This window comes from Crocuta crocuta, unplaced genomic scaffold (genome assembly GCF_008692635.1).
Source record: "Crocuta crocuta isolate KB4526 unplaced genomic scaffold, BGI_CrCroc_1.0 scaffold288, whole genome shotgun sequence".
NCBI classification, from domain to species: domain Eukaryota; kingdom Metazoa; phylum Chordata; class Mammalia; order Carnivora; family Hyaenidae; genus Crocuta; species Crocuta crocuta.
The window spans coordinates 5,860,881-5,883,374 of NW_027532607.1; the positions used below are offsets into that span (position 1 = coordinate 5,860,881).

General features: G+C 46.2%; 1 protein-coding gene across 1 annotated transcript in view; it reads right to left on the reverse strand.

The window, feature by feature from the left end:
• Positions 1–1,091: 1,091 nt before the first annotated feature.
• SLC16A6 (solute carrier family 16 member 6) overlaps positions 1,092–22,494 on the reverse strand; it is a 22,373-nt gene continuing 970 nt past the window's right edge. The window contains exons 2-9 of the mRNA XM_077780365.1: positions 16,150–16,388; positions 14,026–14,169; positions 11,838–11,966; positions 8,779–9,588; positions 7,598–7,887; positions 7,446–7,498; positions 1,326–1,393; positions 1,092–1,177 (exon numbers count right to left, since the gene is read on the reverse strand). Coding sequence (XP_077636491.1) covers positions 1,092–1,177; positions 1,326–1,393; positions 7,446–7,498; positions 7,598–7,887; positions 8,779–9,588; positions 11,838–11,966; positions 14,026–14,169; positions 16,150–16,381 — 1,812 coding nt within the window. The 5' untranslated portion in view covers positions 16,382–16,388. The remainder of the gene's footprint in view (positions 1,178–1,325; positions 1,394–7,445; positions 7,499–7,597; positions 7,888–8,778; positions 9,589–11,837; positions 11,967–14,025; positions 14,170–16,149; positions 16,389–22,494) is intronic.

Genomic DNA, 22,494 nt, shown 5'->3' on the forward strand with positions numbered 1-22,494 from the left:
CTGGGTAATTAAACATTTTGATCTTTAGAACCTAAATTCTCTCGCCGTTATTTACATAGTGTGACTTAAAGCACATTTTATAACTGCATCAATGGTTTCCCCGTGATTCACTTTCTTACTTGATTAAGGCTCTTAAGGTCATTGAGAAAATGGTGATTTGTGTTTAAACTAATTGGAGAGCGGGGCGCCTGGGTGGCTTGGTTGATTAAGCGCTGGACTTTGGCTCAGGTCATGATCTTATGGTGTGTGGGTTCCAGCCCTGAGTCGGGCTCTGTGTTGACAGCCTGGAGCGTGGAGCTTGCTTTGGAAACTGTCTCTCTCTCTCTGCCCCTCCCCTGCGCATGCTCTATCTCTTGCTTACTCTCTCTCTCTCAAGAATAAAACATTAAAACAAATTTAAACTAATTGGTGAGAGAACACTTGGTCATTCTAATATGAAAAGAGAAAGGGAGTGTGTGGACTTCTATGGCATGTTACAGGTTTATTTCCTCATTGAAATATATACTATTATTGTCCGTTCTCTTCAGTTTCCTTCTGTTTACCTACAAGGTAAGGACAGGCTTAGTGCTGTAGGTCAGCAAGCCTTACAAACCTACAGATTCAGATTTGGCTAGGTGTGTAAATGAGGGGTTGCAGTTATTTGGAAAAGATCTAAAATGCATTTGTACCTACCCTTCACTGACCGGAAAAAAAAAGTCTTCTAGTAAAGAATCCAATCATTCGGTCCTTTAAAAGTTGGACAAGCAAGTGTTACTGACGGATTTATTCAGCGATCATCAATTAAGTGCATAAGATTGCATCGTATTTACCTTTGGACAGTTTCTTCGCGTTAAATTTGAAGATATAATTTGTCGACTACAGCGAAATTTTACGTACTATGGCTAAACCTTGTTTTGCGAAATGGTCTTCCCGCAGTGACACACGCAGATCCACGCAGTGTGCTTTGCCGACGCCGAGCGCACAAGGCACTTGAGAGTCAAGAGCATGGATTGTTCCGTCTAAACACTGTTCTAGAAAGAAGCGAATCGCAAATGCTGTTCGCGTTGTCGCCTGAGGAATTAGCAATCTCCCTCTGATCAGGAGAAAGATTGTCAACATTTTAGTCCGACGGCGACGGCCGGACAGAACTTGGCCTTGTCCGTCGGGAGCCCGCAGGCCTGGGGGCTGCGCTGGGGCGCTGCGGGGGGGGGGGGGGNTCGCCCAGGGCGCCCCAGACAGTGCCATTTGAACCCGTAGTCAGTGTGAAAGCGGAGACACTCGCGAGTGCCGCGTGTCCACGCTCCGGCGGGAGTGTGCAAGTCCCCGCCCCGGACGCCACGCTGCACGTGCTCCCGGCCCCGCGGGGCGCAGCTCCGGGCCGCGGCCGGTTCCTGATCCGCGCGGGAGGACGCACCTGCGAAAGGGAGCCGACGGGAGTCAATCGGGAAGAAAAAGGCCGTTTCAAGGGAAGGGTTTTGCGGTCTCCCGGCAGCCCTGGGAGTCTAGGCATCAAGCTGCAGGGGTGTGCACACTGTAAGCGCCTTCGGATTCGGCCTTGGCTTTCAGATCTGGCTGTTGCCTTCCGTCGCATTGCTTTTTNTTTTTTTTTTTTTTTTTTTTTTTTTTACTACCCTCTCCCATTACCCGCGGCCTGGGATGCCCTTTAAAATGTGCTTTCATGTTTGGAATGCAGAATCGTCAACTGTTAATAACGTGCATATTGCTCCGTCCACACGTGAAGAAACAAGTCGCAGTAGCTAAGTGAACTCGTGCACAGTAGCGCCAGTGGCAGGTAGAACAGGTCGGATCTCCCTAATCCCGAATTCTGCTTTGTTTTCCGGAAACTCTGCTGCATGACCTCATAAGAAGTAAAATACCACAAGCCAGAAACCTAACTGATTCCACCCCCCCCATTGTTTATAGAAGGGGTTATAAAAGATTAAACTTTCTTTCAACCCCTTTTCTGTTCGAGTGGGGCCATCTGGGGTTGCTCAAAGTCAGAGAAATCAGTCCGTGTACTTTCTCACCAAAAAAGAGATTCAGTGTCCAGAAAAGCCCTTGCTACCGTGGAGGCATTAAAAAAAAAAAAAGAAGTCTGCTGGAAAATAGGTTAAGTTAAAACAAAGTCTTCTCCAGCAGCATGTGAAAACTCAGCCCTCCATCTGCATCCCTGCCCTGGTGGTCATTTCTTCCCCGTTTTGTCCAGTTTCAAATGGATCTACGTTTTCCCCTTACGGCTGATTCACCCATGCAGAGCTCCCCCTGCTGGGCAGTTGGGGACCCAGCTTCCGCTCTGGGGCCCGTAGGTTTGGATCCCAGTGCTTCTCCAGTGTCCCAGGGCCACCCAGCTTCTTTGCAGCGACACCGGACTGCCTTGAGCTATAGTTGTAAACAGGTGTCATTTTTTTTTTCTCTCTCTGGAGAAAGCCAGTGGCGGGGGCGGGGGGAGGGGAGAAAAAAGCCAATGCAAAAGGAAGAACTCATTCATTCATTCATTCATTCAACAGTATTTTTGGAGCACCGCCTACCACCTGGCAGCCCTGCTCAAAGCCCTGGGAGTGGAGCAGTGCACAGGAAGCCTGCTAGCATTTTGTCCGGGGGTNATAGGATGGTCAGGACCGCCTCTGCAAGAACATTTGGAAAAGACTGAATGAAAGGGTCACATCTCGTCCACATCAAAGGGAAGGGCGAGCCGGAGAAAGGGAAGAATAGATGCTAAGAGGCTTGTGTTTTCAAGGAACCCTAGGAAGACCAGTGCAGCTAGCGGAACAGGAGCAGGGAGGAAATAACAGTAGCAGGCAGTGTGTGAAGAACCCATTGTTGAAGATTTTGGGTTTTAAATACGATCGGGTCTGATTTGTGCCTTGAAAGGATTATTGTGGGGCGCCTGGGCGACTCAGCCCTTGAGCATCAGACTCTTAGTTTCGGCTCAGGTCATGATCCCAGGGTTGTGGGATCCAGCCCCACATTGAGTTCCGCACTGAGTGTGGCGCCTAGTTGGGATTCTCTCTCTCTCTCTCTCTCTCTCTCTCTCTCTCTCAGTCTCTCCCCCACTCTCTCTCCCTCCCCCCTTCCTCTGCCCCACCCCAACTCCCTCCTGCTCTCTCTCATTCTCTTAAAAAAAAAAGAGATTATTCTAAGGCTTCTGTATGGAAATTTAAAGCAGGAAAACTAAAGCAAGAGTGATACTGGGCAATACCAGTAGATTGGTGCAATAATCCAGCTAAGATGCTGTTGGCTGGGATGAGGGGTACTGATCGCGTCGGCAAAAGCACTTTCTGGATATACTTAGAAAGCAAAGCCAATAGGATTTGTGGAGGAGCAGGTTTGGGGAGGAGGGTCAAGGGTTCCACTGAGGTCACGTGGAGGTGGAAATGCCCAGTCGGCATCAGGTGCTGTTCCACGGGTGTGAGTCTGGAACTCAGCTGCAAAGTCAGATCTTGAACACGAGTTGTCGGTGTAGGGAAGGAACTTAACAGTTTTGGCTGAATTCTGGGTGAGTAGGTTGCTAGGGTAGTTGGCGGGCTTTTCTTTTCTTGAGTTGCTGGAAAGGTCTCTAAATAATATCAGTACGTGGCCCCAATGTGTATTTTCTCTGCATAATATTTGCTGAGCTCTGTTTAAAGAGCCTTTACAGATAAAGTGTTCTGGAATAGCACTTTCGCTGTCCAGTTTTCCCTCTAGGAAATCTGTAGTCACTGAAGTAATTTTGATTTGGATGTGAGAGTTTCTCTTCTATGAAAAGCGAAGTTGCCCTTTCTTGAACTCCTCACTTTTCTGGTGTTGCACCCTCAAGGAGTCCTTACAAAAGCCGAACACCAGGGGGAGCTAGTGTCCTTACTTATACAAGGGCTGGCCCACCTGTTGGGAGACTGGGGCCTTCGTTTATTTGATTAACATCTGCATCAAAGACAAATCTCATTTCTCAATGCAATCCTGCTGCTTATAGGATTGACCGGTTAGCGCAGAACATGTCTGAAATGCCTTTAAATCGGTCGTTTCATGCAATGCTCATAACCAGAACCAACGGCAACGGTATCTGAACTTTAAATCCCTATTAGTGAGCCCGATACCTGGGATCTTTTCAAAATAAGCATTTATGGGGCACCTGGGTGGCTCAGTCGGTTAAGCGTCTGACTTCGGCTCAGCTCATGATCTCACGGTTTGTGGGTTCGAGCCCCGTGTTGGGCTCTGTGCTGACATCTAGCTCAGAGCCTGGAGCCTGCTTCAGATTCTGTATCTCGCTCTCTCTCTGACCCTCCCCTGTTCATGCTCGCTCGCTCTCGCTCTCTCTCTCTCTCAGAAATAAATAAAAGCATTTTAAAAATAAATAAATAATTTTTGTCACTCTTCTTTGCTGCAAAATCTTTTTAACCCTGCTAGAGACACTTAAACATTTTCAAGAAATGTTTGTGAGACTTGATTATTTCTTCATGAAAAGTATAGACATGAAATGATATCTAGGAGCAACGCTTATTAAATGTAGTAAGTGGTTGAGACCATCTACACCCAGTTACAGAACAGTCGTAAGAGCTCTGCTAAGTAAACATTCTCTGGGCCAGGGATCTGCAAACGTTTTCTGTAAAGGTCCGGATAGTAAATATTTAAGGCCTGGCGGGCCATGTGGGCTCTGTCCCAACTACTTAGCCTCACGCTTGTACTGTGAAAGCAGCCACAGACAAGATGCACATGAATGAGCAAGGCTACTTCAATAAAAATTTATGCATGCATACTGAAATGTGAATTTCATAAAACTTTCACACGTCATGAAGTCGCGTTTTGATTTTTTTCCTCAACCACATAAAAGTGTAAAAAATGAAAACCAACCCTATTCGCCTGTGGTCTGGAAAGGAAAACAGGCAGTGGACTGGATTTGGCCCATGGACTGTGGTTTCTGAGCTCTGCCCCTTGCACCCGCAACACTGGAATGGTCGGCTCCACTCTGGAAAGGAACCGTGGGGACTGACAGGATGGCTGTGGTCAAAGTGGCTTTTAGATCATAGGTGCCGAAGACAGGAAAGAGCAAACGGCTGATAGCGTGTTAATTACAGGTTTTCATTTCCTGGGATTAAAGAGATTCTGCTTTAACCTTGCTGACTTAATAATGTTCCAGTATAAATGAAGACTACTTTCCTCCCCAAAAGTAAAAGTATTTCAGAGGTAAAAATGATCATGTACTCTTTTCAGACAAATGCATCCTTAATGTAGCCTTACAAATGTATCTGTAATGAATACGGTGGCTCCAAACCTTTAAACAAAGTTATCGGTTTTGTACTTCCGTAACGTGTAATGTAGCCTTTATCTGCCTTTCCTGTGGCTTAATACTTAGTGATACAGAAACAGAATAGAAAATAGATCCTAGGTCAGGGCTCCATGGCCCAGTTACCCACTCAGATCACCCAGAGGTATTTATTACATTTAGATTTTTGTACTCTTTCTCAAATATTCTACATCAGAAATAATCATGAATGCTTATTTTATTTTTTTTATTTATTTTTGAGAGAGGGAGAGAGAGACAGCCTGAGCGGGGGAGGGTCAGAGAGAGAGGGAGACACAGAATCCGAAGACAGGCTCCAGGCTCTGAGCTAGCTGTCAGCACAGGGGCTCGAACCCACTAACTGTGAGATCATGACCTGAGCTGAAGTTGGACGCTTAACCGACTGAGCCACCCAGGCACCCCTGTATAACTTTAATTGGATCACTCAATGAATGCTGATGAGTCCATTAAAAAAAGGAATCAGTCTCGTGAAATTAAAAAAAAAAAAGCCATACATTTATTGCATATCTAGAAGTACCAGAATGTCACAAATACAGAACAGATTGGCGATCCTGCTTTCATTTTCTCCGAAACATTTAGAACCTTGATTATTGACATACTGAAATTGGCATACATTTTTTTCATGCAGTTAACAGAAAGGACTTAGAGCAGATTGCTCAGAAATCGGTTATAAATATTAAATTGTATTGAACATTCATAGTAAAAAATGTTGTAAAGTGCTGAAGTCGTGTAAGTCTGCAAAACTGCCACAAAGCTCAAAGTCCTTCTCAAGCAGTGACAGAGATTTGCTACATCCACCGTTCCAGGTGTGTCTGTTTTCGACGGACACTTTGTCATTTCCCCCCCAACCCCCCAAAGTTTTACAGATTGTCCTATTTCTATGGCTGAAAAATGCTATACAAAATGTAGCAGGTGGTGATGAACTATGCCACTTTCATTTCAGTGCAGAGAAATATTCAAGCTTGTGTGTACCTGTAACCAAACTAGGCTTGTTATATTTTTTTCCCCCTGAGTTGTCATAAATTAACAGCAAAGATGAATAAAAGACAGAGCAGCGAGTGACCATCCCCTGCAGAGTGAGATTCATTACATATAAGTAAGTAGCCCACCTGTGATCCTTACACCTGCCCTCTTTACGGAAAAAACAGTAACACGAGAAATTCTATACATGTAGTGTAATTCCAAAAACAAACAAACAAATAACCAAACCAACAATGACCAGTTTACCCGATAACTCTGGCAACTTAGAGCAATCAAGGCTTATACAAGATGTAAATTGCAACGTGTAACTTATGATGGTAAAATGCCATGTCTCTGCTACTCCATGTGATATACAGAAATGCTTCAACAGTTAGCTGCTTAAAGGAAAAAAAAATTGGAAACGCTTCAACAATTCAATGAAATAGAATTCCAATCAAAGGAGATCCTCAAGTATTCTTAGGTGATAAAACAAATCCGTTTAAGAAGCTAAGGCGACTTGCTATTCGTTATCTTTGTTTTCCCCTTTAACTAGCACATGTGGCCATTAAATTAAATTGAAGACTCATTACAACCCGGCCCTTTCAGGAGAGTAACTTTACAAGGTAAGTTTTCTTTGAGGCATTTCAAGGATTGCAAGAAGGAGGTAAAAGTGATGCTTCGGCCTCAGATTTTGTTTCTTTTGATTATTTTAATCATCCTAGAATAACTTAATAATAAATAGTGGATTAAATTAAAGACACTACAGTCACATATTTCGGAATAACTCAAAGCAACAGGAAACATGTTTTCGAATGCCATTCTGCCTATTCGGTGTTGAAATACTTCTGGTAGTGAATGACTGGCCATAAAAAGAAGTGGTAATCTTCACATTTATGAAGTTCAAGTTACATACTTTTTTTTTTTTTTTTTTAAGAATTTCTACTTGTTAGCCAAATGTTTGGTCTTAGACCTGTACTTCATTCCCATGGAATGGTTGAAAAACTGCGACACCATGACCTGGTGATGGAGACCTCAGTGTTTTTGAGGGGTTTTAAACCATTCGTTCCTATTTCTGAAAATGAGAAATTTAAAACATGATTTAAGAAATTTTTTTTTTTTTTTTGGTAGCCACCAATTTCATTTCAGCGATCTGGGCTCATGTCATCTTAGAAGATTGCTGTTCATCACACGTGAGAGCTCTCCCAACCCCTCTGGCCATCCCCGGCACCGTTCGGAATTGGGGATGTGAGCCACAGGGTCCTTCTTCCTATCTCCGTTTTGCTACCAAAGACAGCCAGATCCACGTGTGGAAACTGCGGGGCTGTTTTCGTTTTGGCTTATGAAACAAGCTAAAAGGATGCTGGTCGTGTTCACACACACATTCCCTCTAAGGTGTCGTTTGGAAAGCGCATCGAGCGGGCAGNCGGGCTCCACTTTCACGTGAACTTTATGCTCATTTCTGCCGAGGTCCATTTCGAGGAAGTCTTCGGGGATGTCCTGTAAAGCTTTCCCGCGAGGATTCTCGGCCTGGGCCCCACCCGCGGGGTGGTGCTGGCACAGTCCCTTTCGACAAGGCCTCACCAGCGCCAGGCACCCGGCGGCCACCGACGTGCCCGTGGCACAGGAGTAGAAGGCTCTACTGTAAATCTTACTCTGGTCCACCAGCAGACCTGGGAGAAAGCATTCGCATCTGTTAGCAACGCGGCCGCAAACCCTCTCCCACCCAGAAGCTTCTCAGTGGCCTAGCCTTGCGTGTTCTAGCTGGGCTTTCGCAAGAACAAAGGGAGCAGAAGGTGTGGGTCTCTCCTAGACTGGGGAGAAGGGGGCAGCGAGGCAGACGCACAGCTGAGACGCCCGACTGGGGCGCTAGCACGTTCTGCCGGGGCTCGTCTGTCCTCTGGGGAATAAAACGCCGGACGGTTAGATGCCTGCTTCTTGGAAAAGGAAACAGTGAGAAGAAAGAGCTCTATTCTTTTCACTGGAGTTCACTTTGGGGATCTTTTAAGAGGAGGTTAAGATTTCTGTCCTAATAACTTTTGAGGACCCATTTCAGGGCTAAGGTAGGAAACACCCCCAAGTCCTTCCGACAAGAAATCTTGAGTAGTAATCAATTGAGTATCTGCAGAGTGAGCCACGTGCCCAGTTTCCTCACCCTCCCTTCCTAAGAAGGGCGGATGGCTTACGGAACTCCCTTCGTGCTGCGGTTCCAAAAGTCAGAGGGTAACGAGTGAGGTTATACACCGATGGGTCCCGCTTTAGCGCTTACAAGGCAAGATGGTAGCCCAAGGTTGGGGGAGCCTGGACCGCAGACATAGGTTCTAATCCTGACTCGGTCACTCAGTTGCCATACGACTGTTGGCTTACATGCTTTGACCTTCCATTTCCTCATACGTAAGTCGAGAGACCTGGCTCAGGTAATTTCTAATCCTGCCGGCTCTGATAATTGTATGGACCATAAAAACCAGTAGGTTTTTCTTCCCCCCTTAAGACTCTCACAAGAAGTCAGCACACCTGATACGGGGACGGTAGACGAGGGTTCGTGTTTGGTGTATGTAAATTACCTGCAAGGGGCGGCCCGGCCAGTCCCGATATACTCTGAATGAAGACGTAGACTCCGGCGGCAGACGACATCTTCTCGATTCCCACGACATCGTCTTCGGCAAGCAGTGGAATGTGGGTACCCCCTACCGTCCCAACCATGAACCCAAAAAATATGCTGCATGACATGAGACCCCAGAATTCGGTAGCGAAAGTAAAGGCAAAGAGAGACACAGTCAGTAAGATGACGCAGATGAGCTCAATGTAGATCTTGCGGATGGGCTCCCTGTTGAAGACGCAGCCGGCCCCGATCCTCCCAAAAACCTCAGCGATCGCCATGGTGGACAGTAAAAAGGCAGCGCGGTCCTGTTCGATGCCTAGACTGATGGCCAAGGGGATGATGTACAGGGAAGGCGCGAAGAACCCCAGGGTTGCAAAAAGACCGAACAACGCGTAACAAATGAAACTCGTGTCTTTCAAGATGGAGAAGTCCAACAGAGGAGCTTTCTTGTCGCTCTGCTTGGCGCCGGCCCTCGCCGGCTGCATGTCGGCCTTCGGCCCCAGGTCCGTGTTGGTGTGACCAGGCACATTTTTCGGTGAGGTAGGTAGCTCTACTCCTGAGTCAATGGAATCTATTGAGGTGCGTGTTTTCTCGTTTTCGAGCATACATTGCACTTCCTTCTGGTGTTCGTGTGCGGTTGCTTTGGGGGACCCCGGTCCTTTGATGATAATCGGCCTCAGCAGCGCCCCGCAGACGACAATGTTCAGCTGCAGCAGGCCCACGAAGAGGAGGCTGTATCTCCAGCCAATGTTGTCCTTCAGGGCTGTGATGGCTTGGAGAGGCGGGGGCAAAGAAGAAATAAAAATCGAAGGTCAGAAACAGACTCGAGAAAGGAGAAAAAAATACGGAGCAGGAACGAGGGTTCCGGTTTAGCACTGAACTTCGGTAAAAATGGACTCAGCAGGGTGAATGCAGTCTGCCCGGACTGGATCCCTCGTTCTAGGCTTTGATGCCGTTCGGAACCAATCAGGGGAAAACTTGCACAGGGATTATCAGATACAAACTCAAGTCTGTCAGCCTAGTTCTCCAGAAGAGCTCTGGAGGGTGCGTGTTGCCCGGTGGAGGCATGAGAAATGAAGGAAGCCGGTGACCTACGTCCGGGTTTTGGCGAACAGCGGGCCAGATCCAGCCCACTGCGTGTCTTTGATAATAATGCTTGAGTGGAACGCGGCCCCGCTCAGCCGCCGATGTGGTGTATTGCGGCCTTTGCGCTGTAAACACGGAGCGTGAGGGGTTCTGACAGACACGGACAGTCTGCGAAAGCCTAAAGTGTTTACTGCCTGGCCCTTTCAGAACAGAATTTCCTACCTCTGAGCTAGGTCACTGTGGATTCGCTCATGCAGCCCTTGGTAGTCATGGATCAACTAGAAAGATAAGCGAAGAACCTAAAAGCCCACAGTGATCGCAGAATTCAGTGATGACACCATTCTACAATTTCTACTCTGCAGACTGTCCTTTACCGGGGACAGGAAAGCCCTTAACTATGTCTGCTCCTTCCCACCAGTAACGATGGTCCTGGGCTGCCGACCAGGGACAGGCTGGACACTGGAACGGGAGGCTGGGGGAGACGGCCACAGGGGAGCCGAAAGCCCCACAGCGACAACTGTATAACGCAGGCCCCTCAGGACCTTAAAGCATCTTCGTAAGCATCCTAGAAAGGTTACATGATACGCAGTAGAATTTTATGAAATTCTACTTCTTTGAGAGCAGACAGGTATGAAGACATGGGAAGCTAGTTATCCAGAAGACAGGCATAACAAGGCAGCCCCACATTCCTCGGGGTGGGGGGGGGCAGGGCTCCAGTAACTTTTATAGCATGTTTCACACCTCTCGTTCCTCCCATTAATGTGGGAAACCTCCAGCAAGATATTTTAGGCTTGGGGATTTTGAAAAGCTTTATGCTCATCTGGCAAAAGTGGGTGCAGTATTCCTTCCTCCATTTACCTTTTTTAAAAAATAGATGTTTATTTATTTCGAGACAGAGAGAGAGAGAGAGAGAGGTAGACCGTGAGCATGGAACGGGCAGAGAGAGGGAGACAGAGAATCTGAAGTGGGCTGACAGCACAGAGCCTGATGCGGGGCTCGAACCCAGGAGTTATGAGGTCCTGACCTGAGCTAAAGTCGGATGCTTAGCCGACTGAGCCACCCGGGCACCCTTCCATTTAGGATTTCTTGAGTGCCTATCAGGTACCACGGAGGTGCTAGGGAACATGGCCGCCCACATGCAGTTTCCACCCTCACAGACCCGTGATTCTCCCCCCACATGAAGCGGACAGAAAAGTAGAAAGAGTGACCCAGTGGGCCTGACTCCCTTCGCTGAAATTCAACAATTACCGTGTCCCCCGTCTCTCTGTCTTCCTACATATCAGCAGGCACACATCTAGTCCATTTTTTAAACCATGTGAAAAGCTTCAGACCCTATGAAATGGCACCCCTAAATATTTCTACATTAACTCCTTTGAACAAAGTACAGTCACAGACACATTCTTCCAGGAAACAGCGGAGTAGGAAGTGAATCTGGATCTCCGCGGTTAACGGTCTATTGCTTGTTAGAGTGAAATTCACCTGCTAACACTGAGGTAGCAAGTAGGCCAGGGAGGAAAATTGTGCCGTGAGATGACCCACACACAGATAATGAAGCTGAGTGTGTGCCGTGAGATGACCCACACACAGATAATGAAGCTGAGTGTATCGGCACATTTTAAATCCACACTGAATATGGCTTTTGACAAAGGAGAGATGATAGTGTGACCAATCTCAAATCATTAAATTAGTTATTTTGGAACGGATGTTTCCAGCCTTCCCACTGAATGGGCGTCTTACACCTCCTGACCTATCAGTGTTAGGGGGACAGGATTCCTAAAACGGGTTGAGGGAAGATAGATTTAAACTGTGCTGGAGGAAAGAAGGCAAATAATAACCTTTCTGGTGCACGCGGTTAGAGTCAGCCGGCTGTTGGCAAGGAGAGCTGAGGGGCCTCCCCCACCCGCGTCCGTACATGGACCATGGGGGTCCGCCTACCTGGGGCGAAGGCGAACATGGCGAAACATTCTCCCGTGGAAGCAATTGCAGTGACCATGGAGCGCCTTTTATCAAAGTACTGGGATAAAATGGTGACAGTTGGTAGAAAGCTAAAGCAGAATCCCAAACCTGGAAGAGACAGAAAGAACAGTGAGCATCACATTTGGATTGATTCCAGAAGGGTGCATTCAGAGGTCTGGGACTGTTATGTTTATTTTTGTTTTTATTTTTTTATTAATTTTTTTTTTACTGTTTATTTATTATTGAGAGACAGAGAGAGCATGAGCATGGGAGGGGCAGAGCGAAGGGGAGACACAGAATCTGAAACAGGCTCCAGGCTCTGAGCTGTCAGCACAGGGCCCGACGCGGGGCTCAAACCCACGAGCCGTGAGATCATGACCTGAGCTAAAGTCGGATGCTTAACCGACTAAGCCTCCCAGGCGCCCCTGTTTTTGTTTTAATATTTAATTTAATGTATGCATGAAAGTATGCATTTTTAGGGATTAGTTTTTTTAATATTATGTGCCATGTCAAATAGACATCTTTGGTTTCCCCAAAGATTTTGTGCCAGCAAATACTTTGGTCACGATGCATGACAATCTGAAAATAATACCAAAACAGTTAACCACCGGACAATCGAACCTCTTGGAAATCCAAACAATACATTTCTTAAATGATTACTGGGTAAAAGAGGAAATAGAAGCTGCCATTATAAACTATTTGGGGAGGGAGTGGTGTTTATTTTATAAATCATAAGTTCTGGGAGCCAAGAATTTCACTCTGGAAAAAGGTGCTGTAGCAAAAAATAAAATAAGATAAAATAAAGGGTTTCAGGGGCGCCTTAGTGGCTCAGTCAGTAGGGCGTCTGATTCTTGCATTTGGCTCAGGCCATGACCTCGCAGTTCACGAGATCGAGCCCTGAGTCGTGCTCTGTGCAGACGGTGTGGAGCCTGCTTAGGACTCTCTCTCTCTCTCTTTGATCCTCCCCCAATCTCTTTCTCTCAAAATAAATAAACTTAAAAAAAAAAAAAAAGATTTCATTGAAGGTCTAGAAAAGCTGTAACAGTTGTTTGGGGATGTCAGAAGTATAAAAACCGTTTTCTCTGTTTTCCCCCTCCCTATTTTTCTGCATTAGAACAATTTATAGAATTCACAATGCACAGACTACTACTCAATATAGTTTTTATATAAGACCTGTATTTAGGAGAAATAAATGAGTTTTGATAGGTGCAGAAATATATGAAAAGTTGTACAAATCTTAACGATATACATATATCATCTGTTAAGTAATGTAGGGACTCCTTTTAATGTTTATTCAATTTTGAGAGACAGAGAGAGACAGAGCATGAGCGGTGGAGCGGCACAGAGAGAGAAGGAGACACAGAATCAGAAGCAGCTCCAGGCTCCGAGCTGTCAGCAAAGAGCCCGACGAGGGGCTCGAACCCACAAACCATGATATCGTGACCTGAGCTGAAGTTGGACGCTTAACCCACTGAGCCACCCAGGAGCCCCTGTAGGGACTCCTTTTACAGGGAAAAACATTTTCTCAGACCCCGGAGACAAAGCCTAGCATGCCTTCACCTTCCCCTACAGCCCAGAAGTCTCAGACTCCCACTTAGGAAATACCCACTAAGGAAATTCCCATCTTTGTGAAAGGGATGTCTTTGGGCTGCAAACTAATGCAAAAGAGAAGTTATCTTTCTCATTGGTAAATATTAAAAAAAAAAAAAGTCAAAAACTCCTGGGCACTGAGAGAGGTCCTCATATCCCCGGAGCCCATCCAGCCCAGTTCAAAACCACCGATTTGGGGCGCTATTAATTAATTAATTTATTTTTTTTTATTATTATTTTTTAATGCTTTATTTCTAGGAGAGAGAGAGAGAGACAGCGTGAGCAGGGGAGGGTCAGAGAGAGAGGGAGTCACAGACTGAAACAGGCTCCAGGCTCTGAGCTGGCAGTCAGCACAGAGCCCGACGCGGGGCTCGAACCCACGAACCGCGAGATCATGACTCAAGCGAACGTCGCTTAACCGACTGAGCCACCCAGGCGCCCCTGGGGCGCTATTAATTTAAAAGAAAAAAAAAAGACAAAGAAAAAAGATACCCATTGGGTTGGACCCCCTCCTTCCCCCTCCTTGTTTTTCAAACTGAGTATCTGGAGCACTTTGGAGCCCCGGAGCCGCACTTACCGGATATGACGCCGATCGAAATGTACATGTGGTACAGCTCCCCGGAAAAGGAGGCCGTCACCATTCCTGTGCTGACAAGCAGGCCTCCTGCCACGACCACCAGACGGTGCCCAAAACGAGTGCTCAGGACGGTGGAGAGGGGAGCTGCAGCGAAAGATCACAGTTGTGACATTTCAACTCCCAGAGGCACGACCATTAGCCTTCTTATTGCAAGATGCCTTCTCTTACGTCTTGAACGTGGACAGATGATGTGCGATATATAATACGTCTTACACGATGGTTATATTTGTTCGAACTGGCCAGTACGTTCTTTGGGCTTCTTAAAGGAGAAAGCCAGAGTAACGGGATAAAACACACGGCTCTGTTTTTAGAGGAAAGCAATGCGGGCTCCCCATGAGCACCTGTAACATTAGATATAATGCACGTAATGTGTGCTGTTCCATGACAGAAATGAGTTTTCCTACGATGGTTCGAATCGGCTTCCTTTTCTATAGTCATGGCTTTGGATTCTTTTTTAGAAAGCTCCCTTTATGGTCAGTTTCTAGCTCAGTTTCATTTGACTTTTCTGAAAATGATACGAAAGCACAGTGAGTGCACAGGTGAACACCCAGCAAGGAGGCTAGCTAGGGGCTAGAGAATTCAGAGTGGTTATGATCATTGATTCGCTTAACGTCTATACTCCGTACCCTGCAGAACACTGAAGTCCGGCAAACTTAGGCCGACACTGATACTGACTTGAATACATCAAGATAAGGAAACCATTGACAACTAGGTAAACGAGCAATACAGAACATGCTAGATAGAGGAACCGAAAAAAAAAAAAGGACTAAATCTTTTTCATTGGGGTCAGTCCATATATAACTCTTCTGTTAGTACACTTTAAACCAATATTGAATGGAGCTCATAATGAAACCACGCTCATCATCTTTAGGTGGTACTTTAGCGCAAGGCGCTAACTCCTATCATAACAGCATTTAGAAGAATCATTTTCTGGTTTAATAGCATTAACGGGAAATTTCTTGTTGACCGTATTGTTGTTTTCGGTTATCAAAGAGCTCAGAGTGAAGCTCTGGGATTTTCTTTTAATTTAGACTGCCAGAGGTAAAACTTTAGTTCGAATGCACTTAAATTTTTCTGCCGAGAGAGTAAACTTTCCCCAATTAAAAACGTAAATGTCTTAATACTCAGTTCCATGGAACTGTGGGGGGTTGGTGGGGGAGCTTCTGTGACACTCCCAGGACTCAGTATGGGCAGCGGTGAGAAATTCTTTACTCGATAGGGAAGAACCATGGAGCTTCCTCTCGAAGACGCGATGCAGCTGAAAACGAACTACATTTAAAGACAGAAAACTTCAGAGGGAATAGTTTCCATTGGTGGGATGCTAGGGTTAGAGCAGCATGAGGTCAGCTCTGCTAACTTTCTGAGGTGAGTTCAATGGCCATGTTTTCTTGGAAGCCCTTGGTGTGGCCCCTGATAGATGGATCGACCATCCAGAGAATCAGACCCGTAGGGGACCCCGAGCCGATTAGCACATTGAAAATGGTACTGAACCCCATTTTCTCGGATGCTGTTGGAGGTGGGGTCCTGCACTCCAGTCAGCCAGTGACATACTTCAGGGAAGCGGCTGTCTGAATTCAGAATGTCCCTCCTGGATAAAATCTGTAATTTTTCACTATAGCCTGTTTGACATCCCCTTGTTTTTCTTCATGCATCCATCCGCATTTACAAGTCCCAGCGTCTTTCCTAAGAATCTGTTTATGAGACCAGAGCTAATATGGCAAATACTTTTGCAGTTACTTCTTCAGAAAATGACTATATAGGACGGGAGCTTACTGCTGGCCTCGAAGTAATCTATCATATCCTAAGAGTGTGCATACAGTAGGTGTTCAATGCACGTGTGTACAAACTGAAGGCCATCAGGGCAGGCAAATAGGGCCGTTTCCTTCAGCGCCTCTTGTTACTTGCCATCCCCAAACCCCTGAAAACCCTATTACTTAACAGGCTGGAAAGGGCCCATGGGTCATATAAGGAAATGCATTGCCAATACGGTGAGCCCATCACATAGTTAAGCCAATGAAAAGCCGCACATGCTTACATATCGTTCAAACAGAAAGAGATACCAACCTGTGAATGTTAAGACAAATACACATATGGATATGACCCATGAAATCCTGCTATTGGATTCGTTAAAACTGTCCATTAAGTCATTGAAGAAGACACCAAATGACTTGATGATACCATAGGTAAAGACTTCAACGAAGAAAAAAGACACGGCGACCACCCAGCCCCAACCTCCGTCAGGCACTTGAGTATAAACATTGGCTCTGGAGCAAAGCTGTGATGTCTTTTGGGTCATTCTTAATCTGAAATAAAAAGTAAAAAAAAAAAAAAATCAGACCAGCAATAGCACAAGGGTTGATGATTCTGCAAACAGAACAGATAAGAACTACTTACCACAGTTCTTAGGGTGATGAATATTTAAATAATGTGCAGTTACTCTAAAGTCTTTGAACAATGACGCATTAATTGTCACAGCTGGGAAGTCGCACTTCCAAATTCTTCAGGGGCTCCAAAGACTTGTATATGGAGCTCCCGAAGAACTTGGAAGTACAACTTCCCAGCTGTGATAATTAAGTGGGAAAAAACAAACAAAAGGAATCGGAACAGCATAGTTAGAGGTATCCTGAAGGACACAGAATGGCCACCAGACCAAGCATTGATGCTGACCCTGACCCTGAAGACAAGTTAGGTGTAAAGGAGGCTTAGATTGATCATAAGGAATGTTGATCAGAAATAAAGCCCATAAAAAGGGAGGCTAAGAGGCAAACACTGACAGTCCATCTAGCACCTTCCGTGGGATAAGTGTTTGTGACATCCTATGGGTCTCTACTTGATGCTACCAGCCATTCAGATCATCAGCTACCTCTCCTTGATGGCATTTCCTGCTCCGCGAGCAACATTCTGATTATGATCTGGCATTTTCCATGCGGATGTACCTACAGGAACAGACTATAACCCTAATGAGTAAGTTCCTCGAAGTTAACCACGACTTGATGGATTAGCAACTGACACGGACTCCAGAATACAGTGACCAATAAAGCACTGAAAATCTGCAAGGCCCGGACAGCCAGTTAACCGCTGAAGGGAGGGTGGCTGAACTTGAGTCTTCCCCACTGGGGACTGAGCACTGTGCTATTCAAAGCCTCTGCAGTTACATGTGCTTTGAAACAGTAATGTGTTTTTAGCCCAGCCCCAAACTACTATCTGTAATAATAAATAAGTCCATGGTCTTCAAGCTCTTGAATTGAAGAATTCTCTACAGTCATACAGTTGTATACAAGTTGAAATTTCAGGATGTGCGGGTGACCTTTTCCTGGCCGTTAAGTTGCCGTGTTCAGGTTCTAAGGCAGGTCTTATTGATATTGGAGGGCAGCTGAAAAATAACAGGACACAACCTCACCTATCTGGTAGACTTGCCAATTTTTGGTATTAGGACATAACAATATTCTGAGTTTACTCTTGTAAACCTTAAAAAGCAGCAAATCTGACCTAACTTAGTACCCTTCATCTTATCCATGGTGCCCCTCACACTGTAGCCTGGGAGTCTGAAAGGACAGTAGACTCACTCTTTGTCCTTTACTGTTAAATATTTGATTAAATGAAATAGGGCATAAGATGCTTAAAAAAGCTCATGCTCTCTGCAGCAAAGGCCTCTGCATTTTTCCGTGTGTCCGTGCATCCTTTCTGAGAGCACACACAGAGGTGGGAAGGCTAGTTAAATGGATCAAGATGTAGGCTGAGCAGCGACAGAACAGTCTGGCATTCGTCTTCCCCAACAAGGAAAGCAGCTGATTTAGGATAGAAGCAGGGAGCCCTCCCGCAAATGAGGTTTTCACAGCGCCCCTCCTTCATTAGACTTTCAAAATTCACTCCCAAGATGGGGCACTTGGGGCAGGGGAGTGAAAACAGTACTAGGCTTAAGATCTAGAAACCACCCCCCCAAAAAAAAAGAACCCACAAAAAGTACTTCCCAGTGATAGGGCCCATCTAGCATTTAGTGTTTATCCATAGAGAGACTTACTGGGGGAGTCGGAGGGGGAAGTGGTGTGAGCTCACAGCTTCGGTCCTTAGCTTCACCCCTGCCCTTCCGTCTCATCTCCCCAGTAGGCTGTTAGGACTTTTCCTTGTGGAACCGAAGACTCCTTTACTAGGCTAACTGGCTCCGTGTGTCCGGTACGATTAATCTCTTTGAAATGCTGCACTGTCATGACATTTTTCTGCTCAGCCTTTTTCAGTGGCTTTCCTCTTTCTGAGGGATAAAACCCATGGATTAGCCTGGCTTTCAATGCCTTCATCGTTGGACCTCACCCTGTCTTTGTAGCCTTCTTGCGTCCCGTTCTAAGACTTGACTCAGGCCCTGGTCCAAACGGACTCCTCCCTGCCCGCTAGTCTCTCTCTAACCACCTTGCCCATGGCCAGGCTCCTTCTCCCCCCGCCAGGACTGGTTGCACCCCCACTTCTACAGCTGGGACCTGTCAGACCCTGCTCCGTCAAGTCTTCTCTCTTCCATAATGCTTCCTCCGAGCGACTCAACCTAGGGGCTGGCTTCTCTTTTCATGACAGGTATCACTTAGTAATGGGGTACTGTTTACTTGTATGCATTTACCTTATTTGCTCATGGAAATAATAATAAGCTCATGGAAAACGAACTCTGGGACCTTACTCTCTTTGTACCTCCTTCTACCTTCTCGCCCCCAGACCTTTCACACAGCTTGTATTTATTTTTTTCAGCAAAGTATCTAGGAGGGGCCGATCCTCTGCTAGGCAGCAGAGACACTGTGGTGAGAGATAGAGGGATGGCTTCTGTCCCCAGGGACTTAAGTCCTTGTTGATGGTGATGATAGGGGCCCTAAGACTGAAATGCACAGCAAAACCACTTTACGTGTCCTTCCAGAACTGAGCACGTTTCTGACAAGCAGTTAGGTTAAGTGGCAACAAAGTCCGAGGATCTTTGGCATGATGTTCTAACCCAGAAGGGTGCTCCTAAGATCTTAGGGCTCAGGACCAACCTGAATAAACACATATTGAGATAAAATTGATAAAGACAGGAAAAAGAAAAAGAAAAAAAAGGATAAAGACTTCAAAGACTGAATTTCTTTCTAGCCTAAAGCCTCCACGGGATCAAGAGACAATCTTTTTGTCAGACTGCATTTAGGACAAGATTGCATCTTTGGTATTTAGCTACCCATTGGTGATGGGGTCTGTTTCACTATTTCTTGGCCTGTTATGGTCTGTGGTTTGAACGTTGCAAAATGGGTGGAATTTCCACCAACCGGTAGCCCAGAATGGTGTTAAGAATTCTAGAAAGTTAACGTGGAAAGGGAATTTAGAGCACATTTGTCCATCTCATTGTAAAATCTTATTTTTTTTTTTTTTTTTAATAAAAGGCAGAATCTAAACCTAAGAGAAGGCACTTGACTGAAATGGCCCAGAATCAAATCTCCTGCCTCGAAGCATCCTGCCCTATCGGCCTAAGGGGCAGCATTTTAAAGGCCTGGAAGGGGCTGTTTTAGGCAGAGGCGGGGAAGAAGTTCTTTCAATGATAAGAACTCCCTTGATCTTTGCATGTAAAGTTCCATAAGCTGTGTCACCACTTTACTGTGTGACCTTGAGAAAGTCAGGTGCAGCTCTCTGGGCCCGAGTTCCTCATTAGTCAAATGAGGAGGTTGGACTGGACAATCGTCAAGGTTCCATTCAGCTTTGCCAGTTCAGACTCTTGTGCTCAGTGCCGAGTTCTGTGAATCACCGGATTCCCCTGGCTACCTGGTGCTCCAAGGAGAGCCAGGAGGAAGGAGCAAATGCTAGAAGGTTCTCGTCAGTGTGGGTGAAAAGTAGATCTCATCTATGGCAGCCGGCTGGAAGATGGCCGACTTGACTCTGTGTCTATGTTCAATCCCTTTGTTTTTTTCAAACTTTGCTTTACATCTGTGCTACTCTCCTAAAGCTAGATCCAACTAGAACTTTCACCTGTACTGTCAGGGTTTTGGAGGACAGAAGCTTTCTCAGTATTATTACTGGGAATGTCAAAAAGCAGAGATGACACCCCCAAACCCACTTCCTCCAAACTTTATGCCTTTATCCTCCTAAAGCATCCTGCGTCCTAATATATTTAGCTTTGGAGAGAAGACCACAAAACAGAATAATCCTAGAATAACGTGATTTCTGAAACATACTGGCTGAGAACCTCTGTGCTCTGCACGTAGGATCACAGCGCAGGCGCCTCTAAGGGCAGTCAGCAGCTCCTTCCAGACCCAGTACCCGGCAGCACATCTGGCACCTAGTATGTGCTCAGTAAAAACTCCTTAGAAACGTATGAGTCTTGCGCTACTGCTCACGCGGTGCCCTGCTCTATCCCTGCGAAACCAAGTGAGGAAGTCCCTGCTTGCCAAATAAATCCCTACCCGGACTCCTCTCCTTTTTGTATGTCCATTCAGCCCCAAGGCCAACTGGCTTAAAGTGTCCGCCTCCACGAGGTAAGAGACAAAGACCTGGATTTTGAACTCAATTACCTAGAAGCCTCTACGAGTTCTGGAATATCAAATACTGCTTTGGTTTTATGGCGATGTGAACTTAGCGTACGGAAAGGGACACAGGTTTACTGTGTGGGGGTTCTGACTGGAGAGGCCAGCCGAGGGGGTGAATCACTCTGCTCCTTGATTTCGTGTTGTCAGCAGGTAAACAAGAGAATGTTGCTCATGATCTCATGATCCCTCCCTGTCCTAAGAAGGGACAGTCCTAGGACAGCCTTTGAGCCGGATTTGCTCAGAGTTAGACTTTTATCCCCTACTCGGGAGTCCTCTGGGGCAAAGCCCACATGTTGGTAGTCTTGAAGCCCTCGGTTGTTATTCGTTGCATGCCGGTCTGCCATTAACCAGCTGCACAATCTTGGGGAAATCACTTAATCCCCGGATTTCATCATCTGTAAAGTAGGAACTAGCCACAGCAGACTGGAGGCTCTCTCCCAGTGGTGAAACTCTATGATGAACGGGGCTTCCTGGCGGCCAACCCGTCTTCCCCATGAGGTCTTCCCAAAGGAAGTACAAGGACAAAATTACACTGGGGACTTCGGAATGTTTCCTATAAGCATTTGGTTGTCTTCCCCTTAAATAAATGAGCATCCTGCCAAGGCGTGGAACTCGGCTATACCTGGGAATCTGTGTGATTTGATCTGTTGAGTAAAGATTTGATTCGGGGCCACCAAGAATGCAAAATAGTGGGTTATTATAGGCCGTCGAGTGTTTAGTCCAGGGTCAGTTCAGAGCAAAGTTCAAAATGCAGGCTTTGGATGCAAAGGGGGTATGGCTGCTAGTTTAAGCCAAACCTCGGCAAATGCAGGGCCAGTCTCTGTTCTTAAAGGCGTAGCCTGGAGCACAGCTTTCTCCAGGCNATAAAACATTTAAAAAAATAAATTAAAAAAATGAATTCTCTATTAAAAACTAGAGGTCTAACCCAGAGGTTTGCCTCAGCAGCTTTGAATCACTGGATAAAACCAATCCGCCCGTTTTACAAGACTATGATGCTGAAATCTGAACCCCTAGTTTAAGTGTCCTCCTTAGGGGTTCCACTGAGGAAAGTCTGTTTTTTGGAAACCACAGAAGGAAAGCTCACAGTTAGTGGTACTCATTAAGGCAGAAGGCGCTTTTCCACTTGGCTGCTTTGTTTATTTATGAACTGGAACGCCCTATCTTAGCCACCCTTCCTTTAATTATGAGAAGAGGTAGATTTCTTTATCCCTGGGGCACGATGTTTTGTTGACCCCCCCAAAATGCCGTGTAATGGCGTTTGGGACATGGGAAGATGCATCACTTAGAAATTTCTGCAGAAGCACACAGTATTTTTTTTTTTTTTTTTGCAGATAAGACACTCATGTTAGTATGATTTGCAAAACAGTAAGATTACTGAGAAATCTCATTCCCAGGGTAGAAACCACCTTCTCCAAGAAGAAGCCGGCCCCGGCGTGTCTAACTGTGCAAACAAAACTAGCTTCTAGGCTGACAAGTTGTAATGCTCTTTCCCCAGTTGGCCCCGGGGGGAGCTTTTTCTAAGTGCCCCTGCGTTTGGGGACATTTTACATACCACCTAACAAACTTCTATCACCTGTCTGGCTGGGGCGACGGTGGGGGGTTAATTTCAAAGAAAGAGAAAAAAAGAAAAGGCACAGAAAAAAACACACCAAAAAAAAAAACAACAAAAAACCCTAAAAGGAAATAACCNCACCGGCGCTTTCCTGCGACTCGGAGCCCCAACCGGGAACCTGGGAAGTTGAGCGGGACCGGCCGTCAGGCGCTGACAGCTCGGACGCTCAAGGTGCAGGACCCGCGCTCCTGGCTTCCCAATGCGGGGTCACGGTGGCTGCCCCGGCAGTGTGTGCCGGCTGGGGGTGGGGGGGGTGGCGGGGGCCAGGGAGCC